The sequence below is a fragment of the Symphalangus syndactylus genome, chromosome 7 (assembly GCF_028878055.3).
Source record: "Symphalangus syndactylus isolate Jambi chromosome 7, NHGRI_mSymSyn1-v2.1_pri, whole genome shotgun sequence".
Classification (NCBI taxonomy): domain Eukaryota; kingdom Metazoa; phylum Chordata; class Mammalia; order Primates; family Hylobatidae; genus Symphalangus; species Symphalangus syndactylus.
In genome coordinates this window covers 35,863,272-35,881,052 of record NC_072429.2, presented here as the reverse complement: position 1 = coordinate 35,881,052, position 17,781 = coordinate 35,863,272, and the positions used below count along the sequence as shown (strand labels likewise).

The 17,781-nt window shown below is 38.7% G+C and overlaps 1 protein-coding gene across 2 annotated transcripts in view; it reads right to left on the bottom strand.

Moving 5' to 3' along the window:
* The window catches only part of LOC129486149 (zinc finger protein 300-like), an 82,822-nt gene that overhangs the window by 4,723 nt on the left and 60,318 nt on the right, over positions 1–17,781 (bottom strand). Inside the window, exons 6-7 of one of the 2 annotated variants that reach the window (XM_063642693.1) lie at positions 15,394–15,520; positions 15,066–15,158 (exon numbers count right to left, since the gene is read on the bottom strand). In XM_063642693.1, coding sequence (XP_063498763.1) covers positions 15,066–15,158; positions 15,394–15,520 — 220 coding nt within the window. The remainder of the gene's footprint in view (positions 1–15,065; positions 15,159–15,393; positions 15,521–17,781) is intronic. The other variant, XR_010121682.1, reaches the window with a different exon arrangement.

The window sequence follows — 17,781 nt, the reverse complement described above, 5'->3', positions numbered from 1 at the left end:
AAACTGATTTGTAGTTTTGTAGTTAAACATGTTCCCACAAAGAAAACTCAGGCCAACACAGATTCACTGGTGAATGATATGAAACACGTAAGGAAGAAATAATACAAATTCTTCATGAATTCTTTCAGAACATTAAAGAGGAGGAGATATTTCTCAAGTCATTCTATGAGGCCAGCATTACCTATACCAAAAGCTGATAAAGACATTTGAAGAGAGAACTACAGACCATTATCCTTCATGAACAGACACAAAAATTTTAAACTAAATTTCAACAAATCAAATGTAGCAATATATAAAAATAAAAAGACATCACAACCAAGTGCAGTTTATAGCAGAAATGCAACAATCCTTTATCGCTAGAAAATCCTTCAGTATATTTCACTATATTAAACTATAAAATAAAATCTTTGTGATTATCTCACTAGATATAGGAAGAACATTTGGAAATATCCAACAACTCTTCCTGATTTGAGAATAAAAGGAAATTTTATAAATTGAAACTAAAAGGAAGTTTCCTAAACTTAATAAAGGTAATTTTTAAAAACCTATAAGAAACATCATATGTAATATTAAAAGACTGAGAACTTTTCACCTAAAATTGGAGCAAGGTGAGGAAGTCCACTCCATGACTTCTTCTACATTATACTGGAAGTTCTAGTCAGTGCAATAGGCCAAAAAATTAAAAAAGTGTATACAGTTTGGAAAGGAAATAGTAAAACCATCTTTATTTGCAGATAATGTGATCTATGTAGAAAATCTGATGTATTCTACAAAAAAAGATACTAGACTTAATCAGTGAGTTTAGCAAGGTTGAAGTACACTAAATCAATAAAAATATCAGATTTATTTCCATATACTGTCAATAAACAAAAAGAAATTAAAGCCTTTAAAACGTGCATAATAGAATTTTTAAACATATAAAATGCTTGGGGGCAAATATATCAGAAGATGTAAAACACCTCTACACTGAAAACTACAAAACATTGCTGATAGAAATGGAAGGAGAATTGTGACATGTTCACGTATAACAAGACTCATTATTGTTATGTCAGTCTCCTCAAATTGATTTATAGGTTCAGTGCATCTATTCAAAATTGCCCAAGCTTTTGAGTAGAAATTGACAAGCTGATTTTTCAAATTTATATAGAAATGAAAATGATCTAGAATAGCCAAAATGACATGACCAAAAGAAAATATTTGAGGCCTAACACTACTTGATCACAAGACATACACACAGCTATGGTAATCAAGACAATGTGGTATTATTGTAAGGATGGACATACAAATCAATAAAGCAGAATAGATAGTGTGGGGTCCAACCCGCAGACCCAGACCCAGTGACAGATGAAAGATGTACACTGACAAAGACATTTTGCCTATTAGTGTGGCTAAGGGTCTCTGCTACCTGAATCTGCAGCCTCGCCCTGATAAGCTGGCAAAGTTCGAATTTATTTAGTACAGATTAACTGACAAAGGTCTCGAGTAAACACCACTAGAGGGTAATTAACATTGCCGACCCCCTGAGCAGAGAGCACCCACGGATGACCAAAGGTTGGTCTTAGGACCACATGAGTAAACAAGCTATTCAGATAAACTTCTCCACATTCCGTTGTTATTTGCTCTTTTGCCATCAACTCATGGTAAAGAGGATTAGGCTGCCTTTAGCCAAATCTTACTGAAGCTATGCAATCCCTCCAGCCTTCCAAGAAGGTTTGTGTCTGTTTCCTATAACTATCTTTACAATTTTTCTAGCCACTTTGACTGATCTCCTACATCTCCCCCTTTTCTGTTTTCTTTATCAGGATTTATTGATTGAAGAGGGCAAATGTGTGCAGCAACAGGTCTGTGAGGTGTGGCAGTCACTGCTTTTATTCTGGCTTTGCATCCTAGAATTAGTAAATAACAACACAAACAAAAGTATAATCAGCAACATTCTTTTCCAATCAAGGAGTGACCCCCAGGAGTGGGGGTCCAGGAGAGATGATCTCACACACCCTTCCATATGGCTGTTTGTTGGGTGTGTAGATCTAAGGTGTGAAGGGATTCTAAAATTGTAGTTTTAAGTTGCCTTACATCTGCTGTTAAATTGTCATGAAAGGTCAAGTTCCCAGGAGTACTCACCAGCTCCAGGTCCATGAGTTTCCTTGCTGATGAGCTTTCCCTTCTGCCTACCACCCGCTTGGCTGCATGGCTCCAGCTTCTAATGTTTTTTCTTATATTTTTATAAGTGTTAAAAGAAATGGGTTTATATATCTGATTGCCTTGTCAATCTTGCATTACCAGGCAGACTAAGAGCTCCCCTTCTAATGCCGCTTGCCTAAGACATGGTCTCATAGCTGTAGCATATCCCTTGTCTTTTCTCCTATCTATTGGAGGAGGGGTCTCACACAAAACCTCTGTTTCCTCTTTGTTATTTTGGCCTGGTGATAGTGGGACTGAAGGACAAGGAGGCAGTAAAGTAGGTGACAGTTCTTCCTCCTTCCATTTTTTAGGCTCTTCTGTGTATAATGGGATGAAAGCCACCCTTACTAGAGCCCATAGCCTTAGAGATGATACTGTGACCCATTGCCCTTGCTCATGATATTGGTTAAGATTTCTCCCCACTTGTTCCCAGAGCTGTATGTCTATAGTGCCTTCTTCTGGTAACCATGGGTTATGGAATACAACAGTTTGCATTAGGTCCCTTAATTAAGCCTGTGAAACCGAGGCTCCACTAGCTTTAAGTAGCTGTTTCAATACTTTTATATACTGTATCTGTTGAGCTAACTGTAGTCCCATGATGAAACCCTAGCCTGAACAATCCCCCCCAAACTTGGAAATCCTGAGTGGGCACCAATGACTTACTGACTCACTGACTGCACAGTCCTTTTCACCTTCATTTTTGAGGGCTCCATTGTGATCCTTTTGCAGTGTTCCTCTCAGGGGCACTACCTGCCAGGGTCTGACCCGCAGACCCTGACCCGATGGATGAAAGAGGTACACTGACACAGATATTTTGCCTGTCAGTGTGGCTAAGGGGCTCTGCTGCCTGAATCTGCAGTCTCAGCCATGATAAGCCAGCAAAGTTTGCATTTATTTAGTACAGATTAAATGACAAGTCTGAAGTAAACACCACTAGAAGGTAATTAACATTGCTGACCCCTGAATTGAGAGCAATCATGCACCCATGGATGATCAAAGGTTAGTCTTAGGACCACATAAGTAAACAAGCTATTTAGATAAACTCCCCCACATTCCCTTGTTATTTGCTCTTTTGCTATCAACTCATGGTAAAGAGGATTAGGCTACCTTCAGCCAAATCTTTCTGAAGCTACGCAATGCCTCCAGCCTTCCAAGAAGGTTTGTGTCTATTTCTTGTAACAATCTTTATAATTTTTCTAACCACTTTGACTGATTCCCTACAAGATAGTTCAGAAATAGATCCAGCTGATAAAATGACAACAAATTTTCAACAAAAGCATGACTAAGATTGTAAATTTTACGTTATGTGTATTTTACCACAATTAATTTCTTAAGTGTCTGCTAAAACATATCATTAGATAAAAGTCCAGGGGGTGGAGCCAAGATGGCCAAATAGGAACAGCTCTGGTCTACAGCTCCCAGCGTGAGCGACGCAGAAGACAGGCGATTTCTGCATTTCCATCTGAGGTACCGGGTTCATCTCACGAGAGAGTGCCAGACAGTGGGTGCAGGACAGTGGGTGCAGGGCACCATGCATGAGCCAAAGCAGGGTGAGGCATTGCCTCACTCCGGAAGCGCAAGGGGTCAGGGAGTTCCCTTTCCTAGTCAAAGAAAGGGGTGACAGATGGCACCTGGAAAATCGGGTCACTCCCACCCTAATACTGCGCTTTTCCAACGGGTTTAATAAACGGCACACCAGGAGATTATATCCCACACCTGGCTCAGAGGGTCCTACGGCCACAGAGTCTCACTGATTGCTAGCACAGCAGTCTGAGAGCAAACTGCAATGCGGCAACGAGGCTGGGGGTGGGGCGCCTGCCATTGCCCAGACTTGCTTAGGTAAACAAAGCAGCTGGAAAGCTCTAACTGGGTGGAGCCCACCACAGCTCAAGGAGGCCTGCCTACCTCTGTAGGCTCCACCTCTGGGGGCAGGGCACAGACAAACAAAAAGCGGTAACCTCTGCAGACTTAAATGTCCCTGTCTGACAGCTTTGAAGAGAGTAGTGGTTCTTCCAGCACACAGCTGGGGATCTGAGAATGGGCAGACTGCCTCCTCAAGTGGGTCCCTGACCCCCGAGCAGCCTAACTGGGAGACATCCCCCAGTAGGGGCAGACTGACACCTCACTCGGCCGGGTACTCCACTGAGACAAAACTTCCAGAGGAATAATCAGGCAGTAGCATTTGCGGTTCACAAAAATCTGCTGTTCTACAGCCACTGCTGTTCTGCAGCCACTGCTGCTGATACCCAGGCAAACAGAGTCTGAAGTGGACCTCTAGCAAACTCCAACAGACCTGCAGCTGAGGGTCCCGTCTGTTAGAAGGAAAACTAACAAAGAGAAAGGACATCCACACCAAAAACCCATCTGTACGTCACCATCATCAAAGACCAAAAGTAGATAAAACCACAAAGATGGGGAAAAAACAGCAGAAAAACTGGAAACTCTAAAAAGCACAGTGCCTGTCCTCTTCCAAAGGAACACAGTTCCTTACCAGCAACGGAACAAAGCTGAATGGAGAATGACTTTGACGAGTTGACAGAAGAAGGCTTCAGACGATCAAACTACTCTGAGCTACAGGAGGAAATTCAAACCAATGGCAAAGAAGTTAAAAACTTTGAAAAAAAATTAGATGAATGTATAACTAGAATAACCAATGCAGAGAAGTGCTTAAAGGAGCTGATGGAGCTGAAAACCAAGGCTCGAGAACTACGTGAAGAATGCAGAAGCCTCAGTAGCCGATGCAATCAACTGGAAGAAAGGATATCAGTGATGGAAGATGAAATGAAGGAAATGAAGTGAGAAGGGAAGTTTAGAGGAAAAAGAATAAAAAGAAATGAATAAAGTCTCCAAGAAATATGGGACTATGTAAAAAGACCAAATCTACATCTGATTGGTATACCTGAAAGTGACGGGGAGAATGGAGCCAAGTTGGAAAACACTCTGCAGGATATTATCCAGGAGAACTTCCCCAATCTAGCAAGGCAGGCCAACATTCAGATTCAGGAAATACAGAGAACGCCACAAAGATACTCCTCAAGAAGAGCAACTCCAAGACACCTAATTGTCAGATTCATCAAAGTTGAAATGAAGGAAAAAATGTCAAGGGCAGCCAGAGAGAAAGGTAGGGTTACCCACAAAGGGAAGCCCATCAGACTAACAGCGGATCTCTTGGCAGAAACTCTACAAGCCAGAAGAGAGTGGGGGCCAATATTCAACATTTTTAAAGAATTTTCAACCCAGAATTTCAAACTAAGCTTCATAAGTGAAGGAGAAATAAAATACTTTACAGACAAGCAAATGCTGAGTGATTTTGTCACCAACAGGCCTGCCCTAAAAGAGCTCCTGAAGGAAGCACTAAACATGGAAAGGAACAACTGGTACCAGCCACTGCAAAAACATGCGAAATTGTAAAGACCATTGAGGCTAGGAAGAAACTGCATCAACTAACGAGTGAAATAACCAGCTAACATCATAATGACAGGATCAGATTCACACTTAACAATATTAACTTTAAATGTAAATGGGCTAAATGCTCCAATTAAAAGACACAGACTGGCAAATTGGATAAGGAGTCAAGACCCATCAGTGTGCTGTATTCAGGAAACCCATCGCACGTGCAGAGACACACATAGACTTAATATAAAGGGATGGAGGAAGATCTGCCAAGCAAATGGAAAACAAAAAAAGGCAGGGGTTGCAATCCTAGTCTCTGATAAAATAGACTTTAAACCAACAAAGATCAAAGGAGACAAGGAAGGCCATTACATAACGGTAAAGGGATCAATTCAACAAGAAGAGCTAACCATCCTAAATATATATGCACCCAACACAGGAGCACCCAGATTCATAAAGCAAGTCCTGAGTGACCTACAAAGAGACTTAGACTACCACACAGTAATAATGGGAGACTATAACACCCCACTGTCAACATTAGACAGATCAACGAGACAGAAGGTTAACAAGGATACCCAGGAATTGAACTGAGCTCTGCACCAACTGGACCTAATAGACATCTACAGAACTCTCTACCCCAAATCAACAGAATATACATTTTTTTTCAGCACCACACCACACCTATTCCAAAATTGACCACATAGTTTGAAGTAAAGCTCTCCTCAGCAAATGTAAAAGAACAGAAATTATAACAAACTGTCTCTCAGATCACAGTGCAATCAAACTAGAACTCAGGATTAAGAAACTCACTCAAAACCGCTCAGCTACATGGAAACTGAACAACCTGCTCCTGAATGACTACTGGGTACATAACGAAATGAAGCTAGAAATAAAGATGTGCTTTGAAACCAATGAGAACAAAGACACAACATACCAGAATCTCTGGGACACATTCAAAGCAGTGTGTAGGGGGAAATTTATAGCACTAAATGCCCACAAGAGAAAGCAGGAAAGATCCAAAATTGACACCCTAACATCACAGTGAAAAGAACTAGAAAAGCAAGAGCAAACACATTCAAAAGCTAGCAGAAGGCAAGAAATAACTAAAATTGGAGCAGAACTGAAGGAAATAGAGACACAAAAAACCATTCAAAAAATTAATGAATCCAGGAGCTGATTTTTTGAAAAGATCAACAAAAGTGATAGACTGCTAGCAAGACTAATAAAGAAGAAAAGAGAGAAAAATCAAATAGACACAATAAAAAATGATAAAGGGGATATCACTACCAATCCAACAGAAATACAAACTACCATCAGAGAATACTACAAACACCTCTACACAAATAAACTAGAAAATCTAGAAGAAATGGATAAATTGCTCAACACATACACCCTCCCAAGACTAAACCAGGAAGAAGTTGAATCTCTGAATAGACCAATAACAGGCTCTGAAATTGTGGCAATAATCAATAGCTTACCAACCAAAAAAAGTCCAGGACCACATGGATTCACAGCCGAATTCTACCAGAGGTACAAGGAGGAGCTGGTATCATTCCTTCTGAAACTATTCCAATCAATAGAAAAAGAGGGAATCCTCCCTAACTCATTTTCTGAGGCCAGCATCATCCTGGCAAAGATCCTGCCAAAGCCTGGCAGAGACACAACCAAAAAAGAGAATTTTAGACCAATATCCTTGATGAACATTGATGCAAAAATCCTCAATAAAATACTGGCAAACCGAATCCAGCAGCACATCTAAAAGCTTATCCACCATGATCAAGTGGGCTTCATCCCTGGGATGCAAGGCTGGTTCAACATACACAAATCAATAAATGTAATCCAGCACATAAACAGAACCAAAGACAAAAACCACATGATTATCTCAATAGATGCAGAAAAGGCCTTTGACAAAATTCAACAACCCTTCATGCTAAAAACTCGCAATAAATTAGATATTGATGGGACGTATCTCAAAATAATAAGAGCTATCTATGACAAACGCACAGCCAATATCTTACTGAATGGGCAAAAACTGGAAGCATTCCCTTTGAAAACTGGCACAAGACAAGGATGCCCTCTCTCACCACTCCTATTCAACATAGTGTTGGAAGTTCTGGCCAGGGCAATCAGGCAGGAGAAAGAAATAAAGGGTATTTAATTAGGAAAAGAGGAAGTCAAATAGTCCCTGTTTGCAGATGACATGATTGTATATCTAGAAAACCCCATTGTCTCAGCCCAAAATCTCCTTAAGCTGATAAGCAACTTCAGCAAAGTCTCAGGATACAAAATCAATGTACAAAAATCACAAGCATTCTTTTACACCAGTAACAGACAAACAGAGAGCCAAATCATGAGTGAACTCCCATTCATAATTGCTTCAAAGAGAATAAAATACCTAGGAATCCAACTTACAAGGGACGTGAAGGACTTCTTCAAGGAGAACTACAAACCACTGCTCAATGAAATAAAAGGGGATACAAACAAATGGAAGAACATTCCATGCTCATGGGTTGGAAAAATCAATATCGTGAAAATGGCCATACTGCCCAAGGTAATTTATAGATTCAATGCCATCCCCATCAAGCTACCAATGACTTTCTTCACAGAATTGGAAAAAACTACTTTAAAGTTCATATGGAACCAAAAATGAGTCTGCATCACCAAGTCAATCCTAAGCCAAAAGAACGAAGCCGGAGGCATCATGCTACCTGACTTCAAACTATACTACAAGGCTACAGTAACCAAAACACCATGGTACTGGTACCAAAACAGAGATATAGATCAATGGAACAGAACAGAGCCCTCAGAAATAATGCCGCATATCTACAACCATCTGATCTTTGACAAACCTGACAAAAACAAGCAATGAGGAAAGGATTCCCTATTTAATAAATGGTGCTGGGAAAACTGGCTAGCCATATGTAGAAAGCTGCAACTGGATCCCTTCCTTACACCTTATACAAAAATTAATTCAAGATGGATTAAAGACTTAAATGTTAGACCTAAAACCATAAAAACCCTAGAAGAAAACCTAGGCAATACCATTCAGGACATAGGCATGGGCAAGGACTTCATGTCTAAAACACCAAAAGCAATGGCAACAAAAGCCAAAATTGACAAATGGGATCTAATTAAACTAAAGAGCTTCTGCACAGCAAAAGAAACTACCATCAGAGTGAACAGGCAACCTACAGAATGGGAGAAAATTTTTGCAACCTACTCATCTGACAAAGGGCTAATATGCAGAATCTACAATGAACTCCAACAAATTTACAAGAAAAAAACAAACAACCCCATCAAAAAGTGGGTGAAGGACATGAACAGACACTTCTCAAAAGAAGACATTTATGCAGCCAAAAAACATGAAGAAATGCTCATCATCACTGGCCATCAGAGAAACGCAAATCAAAACCACAGTGAGATACCATCTCACACCAGTTAGAATGGCCATCATCAAAAAATCAGGAAACAACAGGTGCTGGAGAGGATGTGGAGAAATAGGAACACTTTTACACTGTTGGTGGGACTGTAAACTAGTTCAACCATTGTGGAAGTCAGCGTGGCAATTCCTCAGGGATCTAGAACTAGAAATACCATTTGACCCAGCCATCCCATTACTGGGTACATACCCAAAAGACTATAAATCATGCTACTATAAAGACACATGCACAAGTATGTTTATTGTGGCACTATCCACAATAGCAAAGACTTGGAACCAACCCAAATGTCCAACAACGATAGACTGGATTAAGAAAATGTGGCACATATACACCATGGAATACTATGCAGCCATAAAAAATGATGAGTTCATGTCCTTTGTAGGGACATGGATGAAACTGGAAAACATCATTCTCAGTAAACTATCACAAGGACAAAAAACCAAACACTGCATGTTCTCACTCATAGGTGGGAATTGAACAATGAGAACTCATGGACACAGGAAGGGGAACATCACACTCCGGGAACTGTTGTGGGGTTGGGGGAAGGGGGAGGGACAGCATTAGGAGATATACCTAATGCTAAATGACGAGTTAATGGGTGCAGGAAATCAACATGGCACATGGATACATATGTAACAAACCTGCACATTGTGCACATGTACCCTAAAACGTAAAGTACAATAATAAAAAAAAAAAAGTGGTTGTGATGACAAGGAGAAAGGTAGTCCAAAGAAAATGATGTCTTAAAAAAAAAATCTTCACATAAACTCCTGGACATATTTCACAAAATTGTAAGCACAAAGGATAAAATGTTGGAATGGATCCAAACTTAGAAAGGATTATGACAATTCACCTAGGTATAGAAAACCTGCTCATTCCATATCATAAGTTATACAAGAAGATGGCAAACACTGTTAAAACTACTCTTCACAAGTTTTTTGGGGAAAAAAAAACACATTCAAAATGCTGCCAATGTTTTAAATTTCAGGGTAATAAATAAATATTAGTTTTACTGTGTTTTCATTTCCTATATATTTATAACAAACAGTAAAACAGCTTTTAAAGTTTTGGAAAAAATTCTTAATGGTCACAAAACCATTGTAATTTTTCCCACTGATTATGAAGATTACTTTGCAAAATTTCAGCTTCAATAGTCATTTTTATGGTTCCCCATTGCCACACAAAACAAGGACTACCTCTATTTAAATGCTTATATTAGCCAACAAAAAGGTTTAAAATCATTGATTAAGGTTTGAACTTAAAAAGCTAGGGGGAAAAAAGAGCAAATTAAACCCAAAATAAGTAGAAAGGAAAAAACATCAAGGTCAGAATGGAAATCAATGAAATAAAAAACAGACAAACAATAGATAAAAATTAGTGAAATCAAAACCTAATTATTTTAAAAAATTAATAAAATTGATATATTTTAGCTACTGGTGAAGAAAAAGAGAGAAGACATAAAGTAGCAATATCAAGGATTAAAGACATCTAAAGATGCTACAAACATAAATGACCAATAAAAGAATATTATGAAAAAGTTTATGTCAATGACTTTGACAACTTAGATGAAATTTTAAAATTCCTTGAAAGACACAAATTACCAAAGCTGACTCAAGAAAAAGTAGATAATCTGAATAGATCTATATCAAGGAAAGAAACTTAGTAAATAAAAATCTCCCCATGAACAAAAGTCCAGACTTAGACTAGTAAACTCTATCATTGTAATAAGGCATACCATGAGTATAACAGCTTTTCTGGGTTCTATGAGTCCTTCTAGCAAGTCATCAAACCAATGGTGGTCTTGCAGACCCCCTACATAACTAGCAAAGAAATCCAGCAACATATAAAAATAATTATACACCATGACCAAGTGAGATTTGTCTAGGAATATAAAGTTAGTTTACTATCCAGCAATTAATTACAAATCAATAAAACACTATATAAATAGAGCATCTTAATAAAAGCAGAAAATGCATTTGTCAAAATCCAACACATTTTCATGATAAAAGCACTCAACAAACTAAGAGTAGAAGAAAACTTCCTCAAACTGATAAAGGGCATCTAGGAAGAACCTACAGCTAGTATATTAACGGTGAAACACTAGTTGATTCCCCATATGATTAAGAACAAGGCGGCTGGGCGCGGTGGCTCACGCTTGTAATTCCAGCACTTTGGGAGGCCGAGGCGGGCAGATCACGAGGTCAGGAGATCGAGACCACGGTGAAACCCCGTTTCTACTAAAAATACAAAAAAAATTAGCCAGGTGTGGTGGCGGGCGCCTGTAGTCCCAGCTACTCGGAGAGGCTGAGGCAGGAGAATGGCGTGAACCCAGGAGGCGGAGCTTGCAGTGAGCCGAGATCGCGCCACTGCACTCCAGCCTGGGCGACAGAGCAAGACTCCATCTCAAAAAAAAAAAAAAAAAAAAAAAAGAACAAGGCAAGGATGTCCATTTTCACTATTCTATTTAACATTGTACTGGAGGTTCTAACCAAGAAAAAAAATCAAAAAGCATCCAATATGGACAGAAATATTTAAAACTGTCTTTATCTGTAGATGACAAAATCTTTATACAGAAAATCCTAAGGAATCAACTAAGAAACAATTAGAACTAATAAGTGAGTTTAGTAAGGTTCAAGATGCCAGACCAATATACAAAAATCAACTGTATTTCCATATTCTTGCCATGAGCAATCTGAAAATGAAATTAAGGAAACAATTCCATTTACAATAACATCAAATAGAATAACACAACTTATACTCTGAAAACTATAAAACATTATTGGAGGAACTGAAGTTCTAAATAAATGGCAAAACATCTTGCATTCATGGGTCAAAAGATTTAATATTAAGATGGTAAAACTCCTCAAATAGATCTGTAAGTGCAATGCAATCCCTATCAGAACCCAAAGGACTTTATTTGTAGAATTGATACACTGATTCTAAAATTCATATGGAATTGCAAGGAGCCCTAGTCAAAATAATCTTGAAAAAGAACACAGTTGGAGAAATGACACTTCTCAGTTTGAAAACTTACTATGAACACAATAATCAAGAGAGTATGGTGCTGGCATAAGGCTAGATAAATAGATGTATAGAATATTATTAGGAATCCAAAAAGAAAACCTTAAATTTATGGTCAATTGACTTTTGACAAGGTTACCAAGACTCCTAAATGGGAAAGGAATAGTCTTCAATAAATGGTGCTGAAGTAACTGGATAGCTTCATGCAAAAGAAGAAAGTTGGAACTTTACACCATATGCAAAAATTAAAATGGATCAAAGACTAAATGTAAGAGCTGAAATTATAAAACACTTAGGAAAAAAAACCCACAGGGGTAAATCTTCATGACCTTGGATTTGGAAATGGATTCTTAGATTTGACACCAAAAGCATGAACAACAAAAGAAAAGAACAGTCTTCAATCAGTGGTGCTGAAATAACTGGATAGCTACATGCAAAAAAAGGAAGGTGGAACTTTATATGCAAAAAATATGCAAAAAATAACTCAAAATGGACCCTAAGTATATTAATGGGTGTGAAGTGCCATCTCATTGCTGTCTGGATTTGCAGTTCTCTGATGATGAACATCTTTTCATGTGCTTATTAGTCATTTGTACACCTTTGGAGAAATGTCTATTCAGATCCTTTACTCATTTTTGAATTGGATTCTTTGCCTTTTATTATTGAGTAATGAAAGTTCATTATGTTCTTTTAGGTTGGTGCAAAAGTAATTGTGGTTTTTGCAATAGGTATAAGTCCCTTATCAGATGTGTGATTTACAAATAGTTTCTCCCATTCTGTGGCTTGTCTTTTCACTTTCTTAATAATGTCCTTTGAAGCACAAGAGTTTATAATTTTGATGAAGTCCAGTTTTTAAATTTTTTCTTTTGTTGTTCATGCTTTTGGTGTCAAATCCAGGAATCCATTTCCAAATCCAAGGTCATGAAGATTTACCCCTGTGGGGTTTTTTTTTTTCCTAAGAGTTTTATAACTTTACCTCTTACATTTAGTCTTTGATCCATTTTAAGTTAATTTTTACCTATGGTGTAAGTTCCAACTAACTTCTTTTGCATGTAGCTATCCAGTTATTTCAGCACCATTTATTGAAGACTATTCTTTTCTTTTGTTGCTCATACTTTTGGTGTCAAAATCAGAGAGATAGCGATAAGATCGCACTTCACACCCATTACTGTGGTTAGAGTCAAAAATGGGCAAAGGATCTGAATAGACATTTCTCCAAAGAAGGTATACAAATGACTAATAAGCACATGAAAAAATGCTCATCATCAGAGGACTGCAAATCAAGACAACAACGTGACAGCACTTCACACCCATTACTGTAGTTAGAGTCCAAAAGGAGAAACTGGTACCCTCAGACCCTGCTGGAGGAAAATATAAAATAGAGCAGCCACTTTTTGGAAAACACCTGGCAATTCCTCAAATGGTTAACTATAAAATTACTGTATAACTTAGGAATTCCACTCCTAGGTACATACCAAAGAAAAAATAAAACACCTGTCCACATCAAAACTTGTAGTTAGTTGAACGTTTACAGCAGCATCATTCATAACAGCTAAATAGTGGAAATAACCCAAATGTCCATCAACTGAGGAACGGATACACAAAATGTCATATATCCATACAATGAGATATTATTCAGCCAAAAAAAGGAATGAAGTACTGATACATGCTACTGATACATGTGGATGAACTTTGCAAATATCATGTTTAGAAAAGGAATCCAGTCAAAAAAGACCACATGTTATATGACTCATTTTATATAAAATGTCCAGAATAGGCAAATCTATTGAAACAGAAAGATTAGAGGTTGCTTGGGGCTATGGAGAAAGTGAATAGAGGAGTGATAGCTAAAGAGTACAGGGTTTCTTTTTGAGGTGATGAAAGTGTTCTAAAATTGACTATGGTGATGGTTGCACATATCTATGAATATACTAAAAATCACTCAGTTGTTTACTTTTAATGGGTGAATTGTATATCATGTGAATTATGTCTCAGCTGTATATAACAACAAAAAATGTCAGGGTAATATAGCTTGAATCTCTGTCTCCTCCAAATCTGATGTTGAAATTTGATCATCAGTATTAGAGGTGGGACTTAGTGGGAGGTATTTGGGTCATTTGGGCATCCCTCATGAATGGCCTGATGCTGTCCTTGCAGTAATGAGTTCTTGCTTTATTAGCTCCCTCAAGAACTCATTGTTTACAAGAGCCTGGAACCTCCCTCACCACCACCCCCCTCCCCCACCATATAATGCCTGCTCCCCTTCACCTTCTGCCATGAGTGGAAGTTTTGTATGGCTTGTGGAACCATGAGACAAATAAACCTCTTTTCTTTATACATTCCCCAGCCTCAGGCACTCCTTTATAGCACTATAAATGGCTTAAGATAGTATGGCTAATAAAACATTAACTGTATCATCCACACTGTGTATCCAAGCTTATATTCCACTACCCCCTAATAAATATCTCTGACTGAAGTCAAGTAAGCCTAGAAAATTTCCATCAGAAAAATTATGTTAATTCTTAACTAAAGATTTGTAGAAGTCCTTCTTCCCACAAGCCCTTGCTCTCCTGCCTAAGCCACACTGAGGATATGATTCAGAGCAGCTGCTACATGCTCTGAAAAATACCTTCTTAAGTTTTGCCACATCTCTTCAAACTATAATTTTCACAAACTCCTAAAACATAACTATATTTGACATGTAATTTTATACAGCCATGAATCATGATGACTTACCTTTTCTTGTACAACCTATGTTCCTGAAAGGCATTTGTTTCTGTTGCCTTTGAATTTCTTTTAGGAAGACACTAAAGATATGATTGATGAGTGAACCAAAAAGAAATACCTCTTTTTGTACATGGCTCACTATTAATGAGTTAGTTATTGAATGCCTACTACATGCTCAGGACCAAGAAGAAATAGGAGATAGCAATCTGGGTAGAGATCTAAGCCTCAGCCATAAGCCAGTTAAAAATAAAATAAAGCAACTGAGCATTTATTTCTCTTGTCTCCCATCTGCCACATTTTCACCTGGATAGATCCAATTTGGTATGTATCTCTTTATGATCCATGGCTCTTCTTGTTCCACCTTGGAGATGACATCTGGTTTGGAAACTGGATATCCTATTATAGGAAATCATAAAGGAATTGGGTTGACTACACTGTAGAAAGAAGAGAAAGTGCAGTTGCAGGAGCCCACAATAAGCTGTCCAAGTGACCCTCTGCAAAGTAAAGAACTTTCACTAGACAAAGGAAAGAACACGAAGTCATTATAGGTCAGGAACCCACCTAACCCAATCAGATAAGGGAGAGGCACTTGATTGGACAACTCTGAGTTATTCAGGGGAGCCATCCTTACCCATTGAGACCAGGTGGCTATAGATCTCCAGCATCACATCCCTGTACAGGGTCCTCTGAGCATAGTCCAGTTGCTGCCACTCCTCCTGGGTGAAATCCACAGCCACATCCTCAAATGACACTGGACCCTTTAACAGTACATTCTTGCTCAATCAGAAGCGATCATTCTCATTATTTCCACTATAGTTTGCAAAACCATGTGCCTAATTCTATATCATGCCTTTTGAGAAAAATGATGTAAAATTTTGTCTTTAGCAAAAAACAGTCAGACACATCAGGAGAGCAGAAAAGCAAGAAGAAACCTAATCACAAATGGGAATTTAATAAATAATAAAGGAAGCATTTCTAATAAGTAAATTATTCAACAAATGGTATTCAGAAGACTAGATAGTTATCAGAAAAAGTTGAGAATTTTCATTTTTAAAACAACAGAATCAGTAATTTCCACTGCACACTCAGCACAAATTATTAATATGGCTATCCCAAGAGGAAGGAAGAAGTGAAAGGCCATTTCATTTTTAAATTTTTTACCTTTATTATATTGTTTTAAATGTTTACACCAATTACATAACCTGAGCCAGGAAAAAAATAGTAAAACGACTTTATACATTTAAGAGCAGAGAAAGAAATGACTTTAAGTTGGGGAACTTTAGCCTCATCCTCCTTCTTCTCTCCTTCATGAATGCCAAAGACATGAATGTAAGATCTTTCAATGTAGTTCCGTATTTCCATGAGGCACTGTTCTATTTTCTTTTCTTCTATTCTCTATTGTTCAGATTGCATAATTTCTACTGTTCTTTCACTTACTAATACTATTCTCTGTCCCCTCTCCTGCCATTCTGCTACTAAGTCCATTCACAGTTTTAAAATTTTAGTTATTGTATGTTCTCATTCTAAAATTTCCATTTTGTTTTTCTTTATATCTTCTGTTTATTTGCTGAGATGTTCTGTTTTTCATTTGTTCCAACATGTCTGTAATTGTTCATTGAGGCATTTTTACAATGGCTGCTTAACAATCTTTGTCAGATAATTTTAATATCTGTGTCATCTTGATTGGTATCTAATGATTGTCTTTTTTCCTTCAGTGTAATATCTTCCTGGCTTTTTATGAATGTTTTTTAAATTGAAACCCGGACATTTTGTGTATTATATTATGAGACCTAGATCTTAATTAATCCTTCTGTGGTAGCTGGCTTCCTGTGACAGCACTCCAGTAGAGGAAGTGGGGGTGACATCACATTGTTACTTTCAGGTATAGGTAGGAGTCCAGTTTACCACTCAGCCTCCGTTGATGCCCAAGGTGAGGAAGGCTCCTCACTTCTTGGGGAATGGGAGTTTCAGCTCCCTACTAGTTCTCCACTGGCTGGGAGGGGGAAGAGTACTGTGTTACTGCCTCCACTCCACGTGGCCTGTGCTGGTGTTGTCAGAGGAGGATCCTCCTTACTGTTAGGAAGTGGTGAAAGTCCTGACTCTCCATTACCCCAGTATTCTCTGACACTACCCCACTGGGAAAGGAGCAGGGCATTACTAAAGGATGGTTGAGAAAGTCTAAGGTCTTCCCTTGGTCTTCAGTGACAGCATGGATGAAGAAGGGCTCTTTACCACCCAATAGGGATGAAACTCCTGGCTCCATACTCAGCCTTCTCCATTACAACTTGGCAAGGGTGGGAGGCTAGGCTCCCCACTCAGTCTTTTTTTTTTTTTTTGTAGAGACGGAGTCTTGGTCTGTCACCCAGGCTGGAGTGCAGTGGCGCAATCTTGGCTCACTGCAACCTCTGCCTTCTGGGTTCAAGGGTTCAAGCAATTCTCCTGCCTCAAGCAATTCTCCTGCCTCAGCCTCCCGAGTAGCTGGGACTACAGGCACACGCTACCATGACTGACTAATTTCTTTTGTATTTTAATAGAGATGGGGTTTCACTGTGTTGCCCAGGCTGGTCTCGACCTCCCAAAGTGTTAGGATTAGAGGTGTGAGCCACTGCACCCGGCCCCCACTCAGTCTTTTAGACATGGGTGAGTGTTTTTGTCTGCTCAGGCTACCATAACAAAATACGACAGACTGGGCAGCTTAAACAACAGAAATTAATTTTCTCTCAGTACTGCAGACAGGAAGTTCAAGATCAATGATGTGCCAGCAGTGTTGGTTTCTTTATGTCCTCACATGACAGAGAGTGAGCTCACTGGTTTCTCTTCTTATTACCTCATTTATTGTCAATTACCTCCTAAAGGCCCTGTCTCCAAATACAGTCACATTGGGGATGTGAAAGGGAAATAAATCTTGGGGCCCCAAAATCACCAAGCTAAAGGGAAAAGTCATGCTAGACACTGCTTAGGGAAAACCTGCCTCCCATTCTATTCAAAGTCATCCCTCTGATCTCTGAGATAAATGGCT